This window comes from Hylobates moloch, unplaced genomic scaffold (genome assembly GCF_009828535.3).
Source record: "Hylobates moloch isolate HMO894 unplaced genomic scaffold, HMol_V3 SCAFFOLD_17, whole genome shotgun sequence".
Classification (NCBI taxonomy): domain Eukaryota; kingdom Metazoa; phylum Chordata; class Mammalia; order Primates; family Hylobatidae; genus Hylobates; species Hylobates moloch.
The window spans coordinates 49453385-49476392 of NW_026652292.1; the positions used below are offsets into that span (position 1 = coordinate 49453385).

At 41.3% G+C, this 23008-nt stretch overlaps 1 protein-coding gene across 12 annotated transcripts in view; it reads right to left on the bottom strand.

Moving 5' to 3' along the window:
• The window catches only part of LIMCH1 (LIM and calponin homology domains 1), a 344933-nt gene that overhangs the window by 45833 nt on the left and 276092 nt on the right, over nt 1-23008 (bottom strand). For 7 of the 12 annotated variants that reach the window (XM_032135896.2, XM_032135894.2, XM_032135895.2 and 4 more), the window contains 5 exons: nt 15393-15428; nt 9758-9884; nt 8115-8272; nt 7498-7906; nt 3781-3996 (listed from right to left, as the gene is read on the bottom strand). In XM_032135896.2, coding sequence (XP_031991787.1) covers nt 3781-3996; nt 7498-7906; nt 8115-8272; nt 9758-9884; nt 15393-15428 — 946 coding nt within the window. Of the gene's footprint in view, nt 1-3780; nt 3997-7497; nt 7907-8114; nt 8273-9757; nt 9885-15392; nt 15429-20325; nt 20587-21047; nt 21157-21265; nt 21385-22632; nt 22963-23008 lie in introns of all 12 variants that reach the window. The other 5 variants (XM_058430309.1, XM_058430308.1, XM_058430311.1 and 2 more) reach the window with 2 other exon arrangements.

The following is a 23008-nucleotide window of genomic DNA, read 5'->3' on the forward strand; positions in this document are numbered from 1 at the left end:
GCTGCGGCTCACTCACAACCACGCCCAGCAACATGAGAGTGTCCTACTGAATATTACTAGCCCAGGAAAAGATCAAAATTCAAAATTTGAAGTACAGTTGCTATTTAACATATATTGCCTTTGCACCATCATAGGATTGAAAAATTGTAAGGTGAACCATCCTAAGTCATGAGTCCCTCTGTATTTAATTCTACGTTGTTCTATATACTTTTCTAGTGGCTTTATGAACATTTTTTTCCTAGCAAGTTTAGAAGTGTATTCTTCTATTTCAAAAAACAGGTAATAGGGTAGGTCCTTAATTCATATTTACCAATTAGCAGGTGCCCATCTGCAAGGTAACTGCTATCACAATCTTATTACCATAAAGGTGATTCAACTGAAGATGACTGGGAATTATCTGGCATGAGGAGGTACAGACAAAGCATTTTTTTAAATTCCTAACTTAATTTAGGATCTAGTTCTAAAGTAAGAAAGTGACGGTCCCAAGAGTTTCAAATGAGAAAGATGAGGTAGAAGGAAACTGAAGAGATGATATGACGTCATCCATAGTGCCCGTCCCGGGTCCAGATGCTGACACTCCACACGCAATCCCTTCCCCCAGCAGGTCTCGGGCCGCCCGTCTCTGTTGCTCTCCCTCCATTCCTGAATTCATGCTCCTGCCTACTGCCGCTGCTGTGCCCTTTGAACAGTTCTAGCTCACCCTAAAGGAATTGTGACATTTTAGTGGTGGGTGAAGCTACTCCTCTGTAGAGAGTGCATCTGTTGGGAATGCAGTTTTTGGAAGAAAGACACTATTTAAAAAGAACACTAATCTTTTGACAGCCCCACAGAATCAGGCAAGTGAATTAGAAACAGAAAATGAAGTCCAAGCTGGTATCAATCTCTGGGAGGCCCTGAAGTGCAGCCTCCTGTTCTAAGCTGGCCACCATATTTTGCCATGACCAATTAATTCCTTTTTTTTTTTTTTTAACAGGAGTATACCGGCTGTAACACAGTCAAGAAATGCTTTGCTTGGAATCATGCACAAAGAAGTAAAATGAGGAGTAGGTTTACTGGAGAAGTGATTCTTTTAAAATGACTCTGGGATAACACACTCTGAATGGAAAACTTGTGGTATCCTAAGTTGCATGTGAGTATGACGAGTATTTTAGTAATGAGCCACAGTCCTATATAGTACAGCTAACAACTTAGCTTACAGTCTGAGAGATATATACAGAGATTTTCCCACACAGAAAGTAATGCAATACCCCCTGCCATAGTTGATTTAAGAGCCTAAAGTACTATAGACAGGGTCCATAAATACTACTACCTATTCAGAAACATTAGGGTACATTGAACTAGAAATTACTCTGAACTAGGCAATTTCTCCAGGGAAGAAATGCACAAAAGGAAAAGACTCCCAGGCTTTTCTGAGTTTAGACCTGCATCCTTAGGCGACCAGGATCAGGCTGGTTTCTAGGAAGAAAATCCTGAAGGCCATCCTTCTCCATGTGATCATGCATAAACTTTTGAAATAGCATAGTTTCTTTCAGATCATGTAATTTTGCTTCTCTTAAAACAAGATACTTCGGGGGATATGTAATCAATGTGAAATCTTTTTAATGAAGGGAATTTAGAAAATGCTCATCATGAAAAATGGCAAAAGAGAAATAAGAACAGAATTGTTAACTGTCCCTGAAAAGCAATGCCACCCCTATGTCTAATTTGGGGGGCTTCTAGTTTAATTTTAACAGCATAAGTTAATGTTTACTCTATCAGTTAAGTTCTCACACTGCTAGCAGAACTCAATATTCTGTCTCGTGATCATCTGCAAGAAATCTCTAGCAGAGGTAAGACATATGCAAATGACAAGTAAAATGGAAGTCCAGGAAGTCCAAGTTCAGGAGAGACTCCGCATTGGCCTGGATCACAAAACTTTGCTCCTAGAGACTAGGAAACGTGTTATCATGGTGAGAAAATGATTTTGGTCTACTCCCACTTGAATCTCTTTCACAGAGCACTTGGGTACTGCGGGGAAGAATTATATCTTCTCAACTCCTCTGAAAAAACCATAATTTTAGTCTTCAAAAGACTAATCATAGAGGAAAAAAATAATGATATCCAGCCTTCTGGGTGGGTTTTAGCTAGCTGGGTCACACAACGCTCAGCTCCCTTGGTGCTGGAAGAAGTTTCCTTTCACACCAAACCTTTCTAGGTCCTGGGGGAAAGTATCTTGACAGTTTTTCCCTTCTTGTAACTATAATATAAACCCAAATGCTATAAATTAGAACAGCAGAAACTCAGCCTCTGGTGAGGACAAATGAGGTTGAACAGAGTCCAGCCCGCATCCCAAAAGCAGGGCTGCATCTGTGTAGTGACAGTTTTGGTTAGATTAGTGAAACCAGCGTGAGTCTTTCTGGTGAGAGATGGAAGAAAGTGTAATTTTCCCAATGATGTCTTCTACTCCAAAGAAACAAATATCATCTTATTTTGAGTTCACTTTTCTGCAGTACCTGAATTAGCATACATTTTTTAGCTTTGCCATTCAATAGTACTCTGATGCTTTACATTACTTTCAGCTTTTAAATGAATTTTTGTTTCTTTAACTAATAAGAAAAAGGCCCTTTTATATATATATATTGCCGGGGATGGAAAGCCAGATTCTGATAGCACCAGTTATTTTCAAATGGCACTAACAAGTCTAATGAGGTCCTAAATAAACAGGGGGAAAAAAGGCATTTTGAAGATTTACTTATTCTTCTATAACACTGGACACCAATAGTGAGACAAGAAAAAGTAATTTCTGGCTCATAAATTGCAATACCTTCCATTATACGAATGATACAGGTTGAATTGTGACCCCCAAAATTCATATTATTGAAGTCCTAACCCTTACTACTTAGAATGTGACCTTTGGAAATAGGGCTGCTGCAGATGTGATTAGTTAAGATGAGGTCACACTGGAGGAGGGTGGACCTACTCAGTATGACTGATGTTCTTCTAAAAAGGGGAAATTAGGCTGGGTGTGGTAGCTCATGCCTGTAATCCCAGCACTTTTGGGAGGCTGAGGTGGGTGGATCACTTGAGGTCAGGAGTTCAAGACCAGCCTGGCCAACATGGTGAAACTTGTCTCTACTAAAAATACAAAATTAGCTGGGTGCAGTTGTGCATGCCTGTAGTCCCAGTTACTTGGGAGGATGAGGCAGGAGAATCACTTGAAGCCTGGAGGCAGAGGTTGCAGTGAGCCAAGATCACGCCATTACACTCCAGCCTAGGCAAAAAGAGCGAAACTCCGTCTCAAAAAATAAAATAAAATAAAATAAAATAAAATAAAATAAAATAAAATAAAAAATAAAATAAAATAAAATAAAATAAAATAAAATAAAATAAAATAAAATAAAATAAAATAAAATGGGGAAATCTGAATACAGACACATCCACAGGGAGAACACCAGTTAAGACAAAGGCAGAGAGGGGGATGACGCATCCATAAGCCCAGAAACATCAAGATTGCCAGCAGCCACCAGAGGCTAGGAGAGAGACCTGGAGCAGATGCTCTCTCATGACCAGTGGAGGGAGCCAACCCTGCCAACACCTTGGTTTTGGACTTCTAGCTACCAGGACTGTGAGACAGTTTCTGTTGCTTAAGCCACTGAGTTTGTGGTACTTACAGCAGCCCTAGCAAACTAATACACCAACATAGAAAGAAATGGTCATTATCATGACCTACTTATTTTTAAAAACAGATTTTTTCACCATGGAATTATCCCAAAGGGAGGCGGGGAAATGTTTGGTTCTTACTGCGAGCTCTTGGCGAACAGAGTTTGGCTTCTTTATGTTGATCTCGATGCTACTGTTGTCTTGTTTCAGCTCCAGTGGAGACCCGTGCACTCTGGCCACACCTTCAAACATCTGCGATTTGGTTAAGGAGTGGGCAGGTGCCACCGTGGGACACTCTCTTTCCTTCTCCTCCTCTCTATGAACCGTCTCTCCATTCACATTGACTTTCCCATCTACCTATAAAAGCCAGAAGGAACAAAAAACATGCTATATATACCCCAATCAAAGACTGTAACAAAACGACACGTTCAGAATTACCTCAAAAGATGATCATTTAATAACCAGAGTCCAATCAAGAAAGAGGTCTCTTAAACGTTCTGATGGGACCTATGAGTTAGGGCTTCTATAAATGCTATCTTTAAGGGCCTCCTTAAAAGGTAGTTGGCCTGCTTGGGCCACTTCACTTTAGATTCCATTTCATGCTCACCTCATTTATGGTCTGCTTTTATTTTAAAGTACAGAAAACCGAAGAATCTTAAGTACAAACGCATACCACATATTGGGGTTCCAATACTGTTTCACTTCAGTTCTGATTGCTATTCCACCATATTTACTGTTTTTCTGGCTAACATATAAATGAGGTGGAACTTACCACAGATCAGGAATATTTCACAGCTTATCCCATGGTGGTAGCAGGGGCAACAGATACTTTTTTTGAAGCTAAGGCAGAGGGCAAGGGATCTGAGACTATGCTCTGTTACAATGAATCTCTATTTCTAGTTACTTTTATAATCTCCATTTTTTAAAGAAAAAAAGACCATGCACATTAAAATATTTTTGTTTTGCACTCACATCTAGGGGAGGCAGTTAGAGCAAGAAAGGGAAACCAGAGAGGGTGGTTAGCCTGGCTTACGGAAAGGCATCTGGAAATCTCGGTCTTGAAATTTGAGGCAGAAAGTAGAGTGGTTTTGAGAGGGAGCTGTGCAGTTAGGTGACCTGATTGAAACCTGGCTCTACCATTTAACAGGCATGGAATCTTCAACAGGTTTCCTATTCTCTGTGCTCAGATGCAAAATTTAAAGTAACAGTATCTTCCTCATAGTGCTGTTATGGAGATTTTATGGATTATCAAACGTACAGAATTTAGAACAGTACCTGACACATTTTAAGTGCTTAACTATTAGCCATTATTATCATTAGGCCTCTTATTTATTTATTTATTTATTTTTTGAGACGGAGTCTCACTCTGTCACCCAGGCTGGAGTGGAGTGGTGTAATCTCAGCTCACTGCAGCCTCCGCCTTCCTGGTTCAAGCAATTCTCGTGCCTCAGCCTCCCAAGTAGATGGGATTACAGGCGTGTGCCAACATGCCTGGTTAATTTTTGTATTTTTAGTAGAGACAGGGTTTCATCATGTTGGCCAGACTGGTCTTGAACTCCTGGTCTCAAGTGATCTGCCTGCCTCGGCCTCCCAAAGTTCTGGCATTACAGGTGTGAGCCACCTCGCCCGGCCTCATTAGGCCTTTTAAAATCTTTTAAAAGAAATAATGGAAGGCTGGATATTAGTTATAGTTTATTTACCTTAAGCCACTGGTCTTTTTACTCTATTATTTGTTACCCATAAAAAGAAATTTAAATCACAACTCAGCACACACACACATAAATATAACTGAAACAGAAGTTTCCCCAAGCAATTTTGCCTTCATTGTGTGACACACTATGTTTTTTTATTATATTATATTCTAGTTCTTTTTTTTTTTTATGTTGGCTTCAAACCACTAAACTGATTTTATAACCTAGCAACAGGTGGTAACTCTCAGTTTGAAAAACACTGCCTTAAACTATTTCTCTTGATCTTCCTTTATCCTTAATTCTGTTGTACTGGAAAAACAACGGAGCCTGTATTCCCTGCCCTGCCCTCCAAGAAGACACACACACACACACACACACACACACACACACACACACACACACACCCCTACCCCTTAGCTTCTGTCCTGGCATTATTAGCTGGTAACAACAGTCTGATTTGCATGTTACCTTTGACCTTTGACCAAAGTTGCTGTCCATGCACTCAGTAATGGAACTGTAGGCCATCAGTAGAAATACTAGCCAGTGAGGCCTACGATGAGGCAGGGGACCCCCACTAGTGAGTGGTGAGGAGTAATCTCCAGCTCTAAGAGGGCCTTTGCTCAAATTCTCTAATAACCCCCTCCATGGAAGTGCTTCCTGAGGCCGCCATACCACCTTGCTCCACTTTGCCGCAGTGGTGAAGAACAGAGTTTTCTCAGAGCTGAAGTTCTGCCATAAAATCATTTATGCTAATTCTTCTGTTTAAACGATCACTTTGCACTATTTAGATAAAGGAGGGAAAGTGGACATCTAGATTGTATGAGCAGATGCCTTGGAAATCCAGTTAAATAAATGTATTCTCTATCCTATTCTGGGCCACCTCAACATAGAATCTTCCTTCAGGAAATACCATAGCCATTCGTTATCATAGGCCCTAGGTGAAGGAAAGCTTCTGAAACGCTTAGGTGGACCACTGAGCACACATGAGCATGTGTGTATCTATCTGTGTGTGTGTGAGTCCATATGATTAGTAGCTCATCTTCTCAGGAAAAATTCACTTATTTATTTAAGGAGCACTTGCTGAGTGCCTACTCTGTCCTGGGCACCTGTGCCAGGCTCTCAGGATGAAGCCATGAATGACAGAGATATGGCCCCTGCTCTTACAAGGGGACAAACAGCTCAGTACGATCCAGATGAGACAGTCTGGACATTTTTGTTTTATCAAAGCCTAAGATAGAGATTTTTGAGATACATCCAGAGTTATTTTAGCAGAGGTCAGAAAGTGTGGTTTTGTTCTCTTTGAAATACAGCAAGGAAGCTACATGGCATCACACTGCTCAATCAGTTACGAAAACTTTTCTATGTAATGGTCACATCTGCGAGTGACGCATTCCACCTCTGTTTATTACAAACTCATCGAGTGCAAGGACAAGGGGAACTGATTTTTCTTTATAAGTCAAAAGAACTTAAGACAAAGGATGAGTGCTTCCTCCTGATATAAGGGAAAGTACTTGAATTTGAGGAAGTGAAAAGATGTTTGGTTTCCACAAGTTCTTCGGTCTGGAACACTATTTTACACACTCATTAGCAAAACAACCCAGTTTCTTTTCATTTGTTTAAAAAACCTGTCTCATTTGAGGACCGAGTATGTCCCATGTTCCCATATGTTCCTTGTATTTTTACCAATTGCAAAATCTTTTTGGATGCTACAATGTCAAATGGGTGATGAACGCCAATTTCTTCCTAAAAGAGAGGTAGCTGCATATACTTCTATTTGAACCAAAAGCAAACAAAATTTTGTTTTGAGGAGTCTGCCATACCTCCCGATACCTAGAAATACTAGGGTATTACTAAATTAGGGTTTTTACCACTAGTACAGAGAAATTATGCCATTATATCAAACTAGAAAATAGACCTTGCTCATGGAGATGACTCCACTATCAATCTTATAGGAGTCCATCTGTATTAACAGCAATTGAGGGAAACAGCTGTCCCTTAAGCATTTACAAACCAAATCTCCAGAGACCTATGACTTTCACAGCTGTACATGTCAACACATTTTTCTTTTGTATGGTAAAAAGAATGACATTTTCTTGAGTTATGATGCTTCTTTCCATCGACTCCCTGGAGTTCAGCTTTGGTTCTACTCTTAAGGAACGTGTCCTACCTTAAAGGTCTTCAGAACATCTTGAGAATTTTTGGGCTGGGAGTAAGGCTTGGGTGTCAGCATAGGCACTGCTTTGGGAGTGACAGTTTTGCTTGGAGACCCACTGCCTGCTGACATGCTGGTATCCAGAACACTGGCAGGAGCAATGGTGGTTTCAACAGTGGCAGTGAATTTGGGTGGAGGCAGTGACTGTTGCCGCAGGTATTTCATGGTGTTGGGGTCGTTCAGGAAGGAAGATAAATTTGGCTCTGTTGAATGGCTTCTTTCCAGAATTTTTGGCATCTCCAAGCGTTCAAGAACAGCCTCACTGATGGTGAACCTCTCAATGTACTGTTGAAGGATCCCCTCTGCCTCCTCCTGGGACCGAGCATTCTTATATGCTTCATGCAACTCTCTCTCTCTCCGCTCTCTAAAGGACATATAAGGGAGAAGCAACAACAAAGTCAACTAATGAAAATTGCAAAGAAGACCTTGGTAGAAACGAAGGTAGCAGTGAAGAGATAGTACAGGGAATATAAAATGTTACTATCAGAACCTTTGTGACAGCCAATAATTTTTAGAAAAAAAAAACACCTAGATAATATTATACATTAAAAATGACAACAGAAAGAACTCACTTTTCTTGAACAATTTCTCTGTAGGTTTTGATGCTTTTCCGTCGTTCACTTGTCCCATCTTCACCAGCCAGTAACTTCTCCATTTTTTTCCTTTCTTCCTCTTTCTTGATTAAGTCCTGAGAAACACTTCTTCTACGACTCTTCCAACGAGCCAGGTCCTGGCAGGGAAAGAAAGATATAATATTCTTCTTCAGACTTGCGCATAATTCCATTTCTATTCTTCAGAGTTTAGTCATTTCTGTTCTTTAGAGAACTGACCATGGGCCCAGGCACTATAACATTGTGTGCATTCCCATACAATCCAATGTAAATCTGGTTGGAACTGGAATGCCTCAAAGGCAGAAACATCCAGATATTATCTACAGTATCCATAGCAGGGCTGCACATTTATTTAAATATGGCAGTGTGAAATATGCAATCACATTTCATGTCAGTTGCCAAATTTCAGAGAATTGCCTCACAAGGTAACTGTAAGAAACTTCATTCCTTCCTATTTATAACCTCTGCATTGTGAACAGATTTGCTGACAATAGAATAGCAGGGATTCATTTATACAGTTTCCACATGGAAGATAGTCAAGGCAGAAAAAACAGTTTTGGAGTCTTTAGATCTGGTGATTCTATATGTATTAATTCATCTGATCCTTACAACAACCTCACCACAATCCTACAGGTAGTTATAGCATAATGATGAGGAGTGGGGATTCTGGAGTCAGATGGATGGGGTTGCAGCTGTGGGAAATAATCCCAGCTCTATCTTTTCCATGCTTTGGAATCTCAGGCGTGTTTCTTAGTCTCCCTGTGCCTCTATTTCCTCCTCTCTAAAATGATGATGATAAGAGCACCTATTCTTACAAGCTTGTAGGGTTAAGTGTGAAAATAGATGTAAGGTACCAGGCACACAGTAAGTGCTCAAGATATTTTAGACATAATTGTTACTATATTTTATCAACTTTGGAGAAGTTAACTTTTTAAACTAAAGGTGGAGTCGTTTGCAATAGCTACCTCCAGAGTGCTTTGTGAGAATTAAATGAAATAATGCACTCTCCCTCCTCTCTCCCCGCTTTGGCTCTCGGCACACAATCTCAAAGCCCTTATCAGCCTCTTTAGCCTTCCTTCCCTGGTTCTAATCCTGGCTCCCCCACTCGCTAGCTGTGTGACGTTCAGCAAGTGACAGCTGTGCTGGGATTCGTCTGTGGAATCGAGGACAATAAGAGTTGCCAGTTCATTGAGTTACTAAGAGGATTAAATGAATGCATGCAAAGTACTTAGAACAATGCCTGGTACTGGTACACGTCTGATGTTGGTCATTGTTATCGTTACTACCATCATCATCATGATCAATTTCAAATATATAACCTCAGAAGATAGTGCAGCCTCAATTCCAGTTTCCTGCCTCCCCTCCCCTCTTTTGTGACCAAGCTTCTGGCCGGGGTGTTTGCTGATTACATGTCTGGGCCATCACTCCATACCTTCACGCTGCTACTCACCTTCCTTTGAGTCCCACATTTACCGTGTCACCTTTTGAAACCCTCTAGGGGTTCCCTTCCCCCACATGGCTTTCAAGTCCACGTCTACCCACCCGGCTGGATTTTCTGCTACCAGAAGCCTCCCCGCTGCCCGCGCGCCTTGGCCGGAACTCACATCTTGCCATTTGTCGTCCTCTTCCCTCAGCTGGTTATTTATCAGCTGCAGCTGCTCCTGGCGGGCCCTGCTGTGCGGCTGCACCGCGGCCTCCTCCTCACACCGCATGTCAAACATGCTGGTGCTCCTGAGTTCGGAGAGAGCGAACACAAGAGGGACCACGATCAGCGCCCGTCGCGTCTCCGCGCGCCTGGGCGTCCTGCCGCGTGGGGGCGCTACCGGGCCTGGAAAACTGCCCCCTTCCCGGGCTGCGCACAGCGCGTGATTGGAGGCGTGTTCTGGCCCTGGGCGGGCGGTGGGCGTGCTGGCACCCCACCGCCTCCTTTTGCCGCAAACGCCAAAATGTGACCGTCTTTGTCTTCAGTGATGTCACTGAATCGGGTCAATATCATTTTATATGTAGGTGCCAAAATAGGTTTAAAGAAGAGCTAGAAAAATGGTATTTGAAGCCTCCGGCTCCTCTCATTTGGAAATGCATTTAAAAAATAAAATTAAGATAATTAAAAGGTATAACCTGGGTAGAATTTGTGGGGAAAGAGGGCGGTGTTCCATGAAGTAAAACTTTATTACGTTAAACGCTTCTTTGTGTAGAAAGCTGGCTTAAAGGCTTCCTACATGAATGGAGGCAATTTCTCCATTTCCAAAAAAATATCATTTGGCCTTAAGTTTAAGACACCCACTTTTTCTTATTTTATTTAATTGAATTTTAGACGCATCTGACAACTATGGATGGCTGACGTATATGTTCATTGTAATCATTTCTTTTTATTTCTTGTAAAACTGCTGTAATTGATAGTGCAGTTGATGGCATCTTGAAATCAAGAAAACAAGGCATTTTATAACAAGAGTAAGGAGTAAAACACATAAATTAGGTATGTATTTTGTATTCTAATAAGCACACAGTCATTTAATTTTTGTCAGGATAACTCTGAATATACTCTTTTAAAAGAAAAATGCAAGGTAAAACAATCTTTAAAAAACTCTTAGACTGCGCGTATAATTTATATATTCTATAGGAGCTTATTAAATGTTGTGCAAGACCATAAGGCCTTTTTTGTGATGCTTACATAAACCTTTGTTACAGCAAAAGCTGAAGCAGCAAGATGAAAACAGAAATAGAAACCAAAGCAAAATCCTCCTCCTTTTATTTTTCTTTCAAAGAAATGACTCACTTTGGGACAAGTGGGTTATGGAGCCCAAAATTCAAGACACAGAGGGCTCTTAAAAGCTCACTGTTAAGTGCTAGCAACAAAAAATGGTGATAGTCCATTTTGAAACCAGCCTAACACAAAGAAAAAAAAAAAACTACCATGCACTTAGACACCAAAGAATTCCGGACATCATCAATGATGTCCAAAATTGTTATTCCCATGGCCAATGAACAGCAGCAGCATCGCTGAATGCAAAGGGCTCCCTAGCAGGCAGTTGTCCAGAAGATGACCCCCAAAGCAATGGGTGCCCACCTTCCCTTCAATCCACTCAAAAGGAATCTGTATAAATGTGTGAGTGCCTCTCTCTGCTCTCCAGATGTTGGACAATTTAAGTCCAAGAGAACTAAACTGAAAACTGTACTTGTAACCTGTCTTCCCCAAGAATATTCTAATAATCTGGCTGCATAGAAGGACTCTTAGCTGAGGTTTCTATTAGCATGGATATGACAAGCCACTGCATAATGCTGCCTCCATGTATTCAGTGGAGAATGTTGATTTCAGCAGCTGTGGCTTCTAAAAAAAATAAACTGGGCCAGGTGTGGTGGCTCACGCCTGTAATCCCAGCACTCTGGGAGGCCAAGGTGGGCAGATCACTTGAGGTCAGGAGTTCAAGACCAGCCTGGCCAACATGGTGAAACCCCTTCTCTACTAAAAATACAAAAAAGAAAAGAAAAGAAAAAAAAATTAGCCAGGCATGCTGGCACACGCCTATAGTCCCAGCTGCTAGGGAGGCTGAGGCAGGAGGATGGTTTTAAACTGGGAGGCAGAAGTTGCAATGAGCTGAGATTACATCACTGCATTCCAGCCTGGGTGACAGAGTGAGACTCCATCTCAAAAAAAATAAAAATAAATTAAATAAATAAATAAATAAAAGAAAGAAACTGTAGTCCGATAGAGGAGAAGGGCTGTGATTTTTCATCTATTTTAGACTATTGATTAATGGTATCTAAGAAAGATTAAGAAATTTGCAGGATTAGGTAGAAAAGTCTAACCCATGCTTTTAAACTTCATGGATCAAAACTCACTTAAGCAGGCCTTCCAGAAAGACACAAAAATTCATCCCATTCTTCCTCTCACAGTTAAAAAAAAAAATCTTACTTTTAAAATATTCAATCTAGTCAGTTCATCTTTTAAGGTGATTTATAACCTTTGCTAAGATCTTAGAAGACTTAAACCTCTCTGAGCTAAGGAGTTTGTAGATTATGGGAGAGAAAAGAGGTCCCTTCATTCAACTCTGCCATCTATAAAATCTACAGGTCAGAATTTTGGTTTAGGCCACTGTGGGTGGCCATAGATCCAGGTTTTCTTCTGGGACCCCAAGAAGAAAATGGTAGCCTTCTCCAGGATCTGGGATTTGATTATCTCACCCAATGGGCATGGAGAAAATGAGAGCAGGCCTTAAGAATTACCTTTGTCTGTCCTGCGTTCCCATCTCTACTCCCACTGTGAAGCTCTAACTAGCTCAGCCCAAATGTGGCCAGAAGCCAGTTAGTTAAATAAAAGGAGAAACTCTTGTTCGCCCTTTCATGTACCAGAAAGTACATGGTTGAACATCCCTAATCCAAAAATCTGAAATCTGAAATGCTCCAAACTCCAAAACTTTTTGAGTGCTGACATGACCCCACAAGTGGAGAATTCCACACCTGACCCTGTGTGATGGGGTGCAGCCAAAACTTTGTTTCATGCACAAAATTATTTAAACTATTGTATAAAATCACCTCCAGGCTATATGTATAAGGTATATATGGAACATAAATGAATTTCATGTTTAGACTTGGGTTCCATCCTCAAGATATTTCACTATGTATATGCAAACATTCCAAAATCTAAAAAAGTTCAAAATCTGAAACACTTCTCATTCCAAACATTTTCTATAAGGCAGGCTCAACCTGTACGATTTTTTTCTCAAGTTTCTTTTTTTAAAGAAATATCAGCAAACTGGCCAAAAAAGAAGTAACAAACCTATGAGTGATATATTTATGCCATTTAAAAAAAAATTAAGAAGTTGAAAATTGATAATACTAGAAAGAAAATGGGCTAAGTTGTCATTCAGAACATGTTCCCTAGTTCAGGTTAGACTTGGCCTCCCAAAGGAAGAGGTGTGTGTCTGGGGATGGGGGTTGGCAGATATGGGATCCTGGAGATGGCCAGCTTCCGGAATATTAATGTGACTTGGACTAATCCTGTGCTCCTCAGTACCTTACGTCTATGCCCTTGGGCTGTTGGGATGAGGGCTCCCGGCTGCAGAGTCCAGGAGTCTCCCTTGGTGGTGGGTTGACATTTTTGAGGGCCAGGATGGAATTACCCCAAGGGCCTGGAAATTGTTTCTGGGCCAAGTCTACGGTAAAGGAATTCAGAATAAAATGGCCTATGGCTCTCACAATGTACCGACTCCTTTGGTGGGCCGGGTATTGGAAGGGAAAGAGTGTGCAAGTGAAGAAAAGGGCAAGAAGGTGAAATTAAATCCATGGAAACATTCTTGGCTGGTTAGGAGGTGGAAATTTCTCCGTTTGCCTGTGCGGTAGGTCTGCCCCTGACCTATATTCTCCTTAAAGCGCTCATCTTTTTTTTGATTGGGCTCTATTTTAAGAATGTGTCAATTATTAATAAATATAGCCTGTGCCAAAAAATTGCCTTTAAAGATTTTGGAAAAAGGAGATATTAAGGGAATAAACTAAAAATAGTATAAGTTTCTATTTTAAGAATAAATTCCTGATATCAACTTTTCATTTTGTTCCCCGCATGGTTTCATGTAAACTGTATCTACTCTAAGCAGGAAACTCAGCACTTTGGATATTCCTAGATAAGAGCTCTGGAAAAAAGCTCCTTTTACTCTTCTTGGTCCCTGGGGCTGCATTTTGTAAACTTAGAGAAGGCAAGAAAGGAGTCCCTGTCCCCACCCCTTTTAAGAAATCATTAACCTTTCCTGTGGGTGAAGTTTTGTGTTCAGGTGCAGGCAAAATTCAGAAACTCTTTAATTTCCCCTCCTTTCTTTCACCTTTCCCAGGGGTCTATTTTAAGCAAATTGCATAGCAGCCTTGCATTGATGAAGAAGAAATCCATTCTATCAAAATGTTTTTGCTCACCAAATCAAAGTAGTGTTTTGCCTATCAATCTTATAAAATCCTCCTTTCAGTGAATGTTAAATATTGCCATTGCAGGTTTGAAAAGTAATAACCAGGGCTCAATTTCAGAGACTACTTAACTCTGTGCAGTCAGTCAAGCTCAGGCTGAATTTGGTTTTGAGGCATGAGTGTTCTTTATGTCAGATCACACATGGGAAACTTGGCCCTGGAGTTTGACCACTTAGGGCTCGGGGTCCAAAGTAAGCAGACATCTTGAACACAAACATGGAAATAGCACAATCTGAAGACACTTAATTTTTTGCCTAATCTCATTGTCATTGGTGGAAATGATGTTTGCATGTTCTACATGCAAATTCTATTCAAATTCCTCATTGTGTGACTTGAAACTGAGGCTCAGGAAAGGACAGACAGAGGAGGGCTGGTGATTACATTCTGGATGGCCCAGGCTCCCACGAGGCCACAAAATGCTCCTCAATATCAGGATCAGCAGACTACTGACGCTGGATTTAGATATTAATCACGTTTCTTCACATACAAATTACTTGAATCTGAGAAGGCTAGTATTTTGCAAAAAAAAAAAAAAAAAAAATAGTTTGCTTTGTATATCAGTTGCAGAATGATCTGCGTATGGGAAATCCATTTCTGAAGCAGAGTTAATGTGGTCACAAATGGGAGGGTTTGGAGTCTTCTCAAATTTGGATGTGAAGTACGGGATAAGGAATGAAACTCTGCTTGGCTGAGTGGAAACCAAGCAGCAGGGAAGGGAAGGGCCAGTCATGTCTTACATCCTTGGCCCCTTGCTAAGCCATGGGACTTGAGCAAAACTCCAGCGTTTTGGTCTCAAGCATCCCACAGTTTATGTGACTCCAACCTGGGAGGAACTTGGGCTTCTGAATCTATAATTAGTGGTTTGGGATTTATTTTCTTAGTTAAAAAATGAGACTATGGGAATGACTACTTCATTGTTAACTCTAAGCCCCAACATATCAAGAATTAAGTGCAAAACTCAGAATACCCTTTAAATAGATCTATAGTTCAGAAGGGGTACCAATGTTCAAATCATAACAAGAACAACGACTTTAACATGCCCAGTCTATGAAAAGCAAATGTTAAGTTTCAAGCAGCAGCTTCATATTAGAATCATGCTTAAGTTGCTTTTTCATTCATCTTTCCTGCACAGAATGTATGCTCTGCATTCCAACTTCAAGTGCTTTGCTGCACAAGTCAGCTAACTATTCAGTTCACTTGCATCAGTTGCATTTCAATTAGTGGTAAGTACTGGTAGCATGCAGTTTAGGCTAGTAATTAATGTAATCCTACAAATACAAGGCAACTTACTCTGCGTCATCAGACACAGGAGTTCTCGGACCGTATCTATAAGATCAAATACAAAATTAGAGGACTGGCAGAGTTGAAAGTGAACACTGTAAGCAAGCTGGAAATAAAAACTGCCGGTGAAATACATGTGTGCCAAACCTTTTTTGCGGAGATACTGAAAGAGAAGTGGCATTATACAATTAGCAATATTCCTTGGCTGCTGAAAATCAAAGACAAGTCTTGATATTTCTAAAAAATGCAAAATTTATCTCAAAACCCAGAAGAGAAATGAAAATAATCCCCACACTACCCAAAAAGAAAGAATCTGTTCAATATAAACATAGAAAGGCTTAGGTGCAATCCACAATGTTTAGAGAAGGCAGCTTAGAAAACAAACATGTATTACAGTCATTCACAAACAGTTCAACTTTTTGTGCCTTTATGTTCAGCAGTAATGGGCTGTAATGGACACCCACTGTACAAGTGCACCCTTCCTGACCCTGTCCCTGAGATGTTAATGCATTTGCACAAATAACATCAAAGAGTGTTTCTGCAGTTTTCTGAAGGGAAACCAGAACTCCAACCAGAACCCCAATCAGTGCCTTCCTCATGCATTTGACAGAAACCACAATTCCTAGAAAACTAGTAGCCTTAATCAAAACCAGACTTGGATGATATTCCATAACTTGAAAAACTAAAGATTTTTCTAATCTTTTATATTCTCCTGATAATTTAGATCCATAAAGTTGTACCCTCTGCAATAGTCACTTGAAGTCTAAATGAGTCTAAAGCAAAAAGACTAAATTAGAAAAATATTAGAACATTACAAGGCATATTTCCAGCACATGAAAAAACAACAACAACAACAACAACAACAAAAAACAACACAGCTCCCACAAATGCCTGTCTCTTTAGCAAAGGCGAGTTTTAAGGGTCAGTTCTTACCTATACCCTGAAAAGCTCCTCCTTTCTGCAATTCTGATGGTGGACAAAGAATAGTAAAGAAAATACGTCCTGCTTCCAGTTTCCAATAAATTACATTTTGGAGTCGGCAGCAAAAATTACCTGGTCCCATGATCAGTTTCACAATAGTTTATAGGAAAAGGGTAATTTCTAAACATCTCTTCCTGCAATCTTAGAGAATCTTAGAGAAAACACCCCAGAATGCATGAGTGTACACACACATACCCCCTTCTCTCGTATGCTTTTATCATTCCAGAATAATCTACATTCATTGATAATGATTTAATTCACAGTGAAGGCAACCATACCAGTGCAAAACCCCAAATCTCTGTTGAAATCGCCAAAAACAAGACAAGGAAAGGGTTTGTGAATGTTTTTCTTCTTAACACAAAAAATTAGCTGGGCGTGGTGGTGCACGCCTGTAGTCCCAGCTACTCTGGAGGGTGAGGCAGGAGAATCACTTGAGCTGGGGAGGCGGAGGTTGCAGTGAGCAGAGATCACGCCACCGTACTCCAGACTGGGTGACAAGAGTGAGACTCTGTCTGAAAAGGAAAGGAAAGGAAAGGAAAAGGAAAAGGACAAGGAAAAGGAAAAGGAAAAGGAGTGCAAGGGCAATATTAATTCTGAAGACTAGGTAAGTGTTTCCCAGTTAATAAATAGGCCTATTGGAATAAATTTATTCAAACATAGTGTTTTCTAAGTTATCTATGGAAGAGAGCAGAGAATTTCTTCCCAATGGATGGTTAATCAAGAATCTATTAATAGTTGCTATGTGTTTTTGTGTTTCAATTTGAATATTTTAATTAACATTTTATTGAAGTATAAGTTACATACAGAAAGCACACATACCACACATACACTTCAATGAATTTTCACAAACTGAACATACGCATAGATTAGCGTTGAGTGATTTGTACTATGTAAACAGACTCAAATAGTATGTACTCTTGAGTTTGTCTTCTTTAGCACATTTTGTGAGTTTCAACTATGTTGTTGCATGTAGGATATATCTGAATTTAAGTTGTTTCTACACAAAGTAATTAGCAGTATTTCATGGACATCTCTACCAATAAATGTAGATCTATACCAAAATGTAAGCCCCACAGGAGCAGAGATTTTTCTGTTTAGGTTCCCTGAACAGTGGCCAGACTAGTCAGTAAGTATTTATTAAATATTTATCAGGTGCTCTAGAAATTGAAAAGAAAAGAATAGCCCAGTTTCCAAAGATAACCTTCATTTATCCCTTTACTATGTACTGTGGGTTTAAGGAATTTCCTCTGAGACTAATATATTAGCTTTAAAAGGGCACCAACTTAAGCAGAATTGCCTTTGCTGGCAAGGGGAAGATAATTAGAGCTGAGGTGTCAAGTGACTTTCCCAATCATCCTACAGGAGATGAAAAAGTAAAGCAAGTTAGAAAAAACAAAACAAAACAAAACAAAAACTAATAAAGCGATCTTTTTAATGCAAAGTATGTGAGTTAATAGGTTATGAGGTACAAAATTGGCCACACAGGTCACAGTTGACATAAGCATCCTACCAAAAAAAAAAAAAAAAGTCAATAAAGTTTAATTTTGAGGCCAGGCATGGTGGCTCATACCCATAATCCCAACACTTGGGAGGCTGAAGTGGGAGGATCACTTGAGCCCAGGAGTTGGAGACCAGCCTGGGCAATATAGTGAGACTCTGTCTCTACAAAATAAAAACAAAAAGATTAGCCAGGTGTAGTGGTGTACGCCTGTGGTCCCAGCTACTTGGGATGCTGAGGTGGGAGGACTGCTTGAGCCTGGAAGGTATGCACTGCAGTGAACTATGATCACACTAGCTTGGGTGATGGAGTGAGATCCTGTCTCAAAAAAATAAAGTAAAATAAAATGAAGTTTACTTTTGAGGGTAGGGGTAGGTAGAAAGATAAAGGGAATAGCCGATGCACCCATTGCCTGTATTTACGTAACTTTCACTACTAATAAAGCATTTCAGAATCAATAATTCAATAGTTACCTATTTCTATATCATGAACTAGCATTAGCTTAAAGTGTTTTTACTGCTCATCTAAGATCACCCCCAGCACCCAGCACAGTGCTTTACACATAGTGATTCTTACTCGATAAACACTTGTTGATAGGAAACGTGCATCCCCACGGTGTTTGCTGGCTCATTCACACAATATGTCACATAGTTCACCTGACCATTCCTCCTTGTGCTCAGAGTAACTGTCCATTCCCATGTGAAAATAAAGAGGAATCTTTCCCAAATCACAAAGAGAGTGACAGGCTAGGTGCAGTGGCTCAAGCCTGTAATCCCTAGACTTTGGGAGACCAAGGCAGGTGGATCACTTGAGGTCAGGAGTTCCAGACCAGCCTGGCCAACACGGTGAAACCCCGTCTCTACTAAAAATACAAAAATTAGCTGGGCATGGTGGTGGGCGCCTATAATCCCAGCTACTCAGGAGGCTGAGGCATAAGAATCGCTTGAATGGGCAGAGGTTTCAGTGAGCTGAGATTGGGCCCTGCACTCCAGTCTGGGCAACAAAGCAAGACTCCATCTCAAAAAAAAAAAAAAGAAAAAAAGAGAATTCCTCAGGCTTCCACAGTCTCCTCTAGTTACTTGTGTAGGCATCATGCTGGAGAGGGATGCTGGTTTTCCACTCTGATAGAGCTGAGTTTGGATCTTGGCTCTGTAGGTACCAGCTGTGTACATGTGGACCTCAGTTTCCTAACTGCAAAATGCAGATGAAAATTCTTCCTCTCAAAGGTAGTGTAAGGAATAAATGAATGGGAGAGCACCTAAAGGTATCCAGTAGGCAGTCTCTAGGCCTCACTTCCTTCTTTCCTTCCATTCTAACTTGCTTTACAGAAGCCCGCGGATCCAGGGGCAAGTCCAGGGCATCTGGAAAGTGAGTAACTGTGGAGGACCATCTTCACCACTCTGTTCCTCTGTCTCCCCAGTACTAACCAGCTCAGGAATCATGTGTGATCCACTCACACAGCTTTTCTCCACATCAGCCTTCTTATTTGTGAAACGGAGCTCACACAGATTCCTTCAACCCACCTGTGAATTCCCAGGACAAGGTGAGCTTTAGGGAGCAGACACACAGGAAATGCTACAAAGCACTCTGGTTGTAAAACACAAATATTACTTCTGCTCCCTGAAAACAGTGCTAGGCTCCATTACTGTTTTCTTCATAAGAATGTAAAATACAGATTAAATTCAGGTGATCAAGATGGCTAGGGGATTGATTTTTTAAAAATCTGGAGAGACTACCTACTGTTCTCCTTGTGTCCCACTCTGCCTTCTCTCCCACTGCCATCAGGGTCCTTGGAGAAGCAGAACTCCATTGCTTCCTATTTTATGGTGAGCTTATAAATTATGCAAAGCTCTCCTCACTTCTTTGCCCTACATTGGCAGGCTGACCACACATTTAACAAAAATGTATCACTTTTATTAAATGGCAAGAGAGGCTTCAACATATAGGACCCTAAACTGGAACAGGAACCCCAGGATAATTATTTCCCTACACGTCCTCAAGTCATGGTTGACTCTAAGTCAAGTCAGAGCATGGAATAGAAATCCTACCTCCAGAAGGCAACGAGTGTTTGCTAATGTTGACAAATTAATACAATTACAACTTTTATCAATGTATTCATCTTCTTTGGACCTCGAATCAAAGTGAAATCAAGTAAGTCAGATAGAAGTTCAACCCCTTTACCCAAAGGCTCCTATGTGAGCTAGAAGGAAATAAAAGAATTTCCCATTTATTCAGTCCACAAGAGTCAGAAGAAAATGTTTAACAGGTAAATTCACCATTGAATCACACCTGCTTACATGTAAAAAGAGGAAAAAATTCTTGGCAGATGAGGCCAATTTTAATCATTCTGTTTCTGCTAGCAACAGCAGGTAAGTGGCACTGAGGTGCCATAATGCATTAAGAACACACTGAAAGCTCAGACTGGAGAAACAAAGTCACAAGGGCACAGAATAACCTTCTGACCTCTGATCTTTCATGGGTAGACCCTTAGAAGATTCTTCCACATCCTGTTGCTTTGCAAATGGAACTGGAAGGAACTGGTTTGGGTTGGATCCAGTGTGTCTAAGGGATATCCCAGTTCTCCTGGCCATCATGTCATCTTTTCGTGAATCATCCAACTTTGACTGGCCTTTCAGTCCACTGCCACTCCAGGCAGGAGCTGACATCTTCTCCAACTTCTCTTCTGTCCCCGAAGCCTCACACTCAGAGGCCAGAGGACACACCCTAGGGCAACATTCAGTCCAGCCAGTCAAAGGCCACTTACTGCTAAAGATATTTTCAGTAGTGTCACTCACTGGCGTTAATTCAAGACAGAAGAAGCCAGCATCCCTGAAAGCAGCGGCACACAGAGCAGCTGAGCAGGAAATCTCCCTTTTGAATACTGGGACCCTCTGTCATGCAGCTGATACTCACACAGGAGTGAGGGTCCCTTTCTGGTTTTCGTGAGTCCTGAGAATGAAATTTGGCCAGTACTCAGCCACATGCAAAGGCTAAAATATCTACCCAGAGCGGGCACCAGAAGCAGAACCCTGATCTTGCGATGAGCACACTCTTTTAGTGACTTTACTCCACGCTCTATCAGTCGCCAAGTGCAGACTGTGACTTTAAGCTTTTTTTTGGAAACACGACAGCCACACACAGCAGGGGCAACACACCACGGGGCAGAGCGCAGGCAAGATGCTCACAGTGGCTGGCTGCTCTTCTCTGATCTTTCTGCCTTTGACAGCCTCTCAGAATCTCTTGGAGCGCTTTCCGTTTCTTCTTTGCCATCCTGTGGCAGCTGTTTGGATGTAACTAAAGCCAGAGAGGACAGTTTCACTCCTAGGAAAGAATTCACACCAGAGGCTCTGACCCCACCTGTCCTCCTTCACCTCCCGGGAAGGCAGGAAACACTGCTCCTCACCTTCCTCTGTCCCCCTCGGGCACTCGCCCAAACCGCAGACCCACTCTTCCTGAGACTCCGGCACAGGAGCCAGCCACGAGGCCCTTCTGCAATAGTCACCTTGGCCAGAATTCATTGTTCTGCAGACGATCAAGTAGCATTGGTGGCAAGAGAGGAGAGGAACAAGGGTTACGACAGAAGACAGTGAAAGTCCTTGGGACTGAAAGATTAAGAGAAGAATGTGGCTGCTCTCATTCCAAAGGCTGGTTAGTAAGGATGATATAATCAGATTGAGATAATGGAATGTGAACTCTGGCTAGGGCCTATGAAGGTCAAACAAGGCTGTGTGACTCTGTCACCACAAGACTGAATGATGGGCCTCTCAGGATTCAAGGCCTCGAGGACGTATTTCTTATTAGTTTCCGACCCCCTCCTCCCTACCCCAGATCCCCACCATCCTCTGAAACCTCAACTCTTTATTTCTGGTGTTTATAGCCTTCTCTCTTCTATGGTGTCACCCTGAGTCTGGAACCAAAGAAACCCTTCTATAGGTCATGGGCCATCCATCATTTCCTTTGGATTTCAAGGGCAAGGTATAAGAAGAATGCTATGAACACTTCCTCCTGCTATGGAGAGCCTCACTTTGCTCCTGCCGGACAGAGGGAATGGAGGTTCCCAGGGCAATCTTGTTTTACACATGTCCTATATGTGCTTTCTGGAAAAGACACCAGCCCACAGAACCAAATCCCCAAGGGAACTCAAAACTGGGTGGCTTCCAGGAAGGATGAGAACTGAGACAGGCCTATAAGGTGTTCTTCCCTCACACATTTGGATGGCGATTCATCCAAGGAAAGTCTTGACTTACAGAAACCCCCAAAGAGGAGGTTTTTAAGACTCCTGATTTATTATATAATTTTAAAAAGTGGGAGAGGAAGGAGACCTTTACTTTTTTAATATGTCTACTTAGATGTCCAAAACGTGAACTCATGATACTAATAACTTTTTTTTCCTCTCTCTAAGGGATAGGAAAGAGAGAGGTTATACATAAGCCCAGGAAACCCTAGTGATATCATTAAAACATTCCATTTAGCTCATTCAGTATTTTCAACTAATAAAATAGTACTGGATGCAGCCGAGGGAGAAAAGGTCATTTGCCAAGATTATTGGCATTCCCAAGCAGTGATTCTGGTGACAACAGAATCAAAATGGATGCCTGCCATTTAACTTCACATACATGTTCCCCCAAGGGGGACCCGCTAACATTAGTTATACATAGTCTGTTAAAACTATGTTATCTCTAGGGGTTTGTATAATGTGCTTCAGCAAACTCTATAAAAGCAGCAGTGACTCCCATGCAGGTATCCTTGCACACGTATGGCAAAAAATACCTGCAGTCATTTTGTGGATTAAACATTTGGTGCCCCTTTAAGCTGGAAGTGGTCGCTGAGACAGGAGACACAGAGTCTGTTTGAATCTTGCTGCCATAACAGATGACTTCTTCTTCATCCTCTCTAGGTCCGGCCTTGCCAATGCTAAGCCGCTTCCATTTCTGCTGATCTATCTCCGTCACTGGCCCAAAGTGCACAAACTTTTGCCTGGGGCTGGAAGCTTTCTTAGAGGCCCTTGCTTTGCGGTTGGCAAAGTCATCACGAATGGCAGTTTCTGCTTTAATTTCTGGGGAAGGCTCAGAAGCACAGATGTGCTGAACATCTTCATCCCTAGTCAAAACCAGAAATAAGTTCTAAAAGTCTCTAAGTACAAATC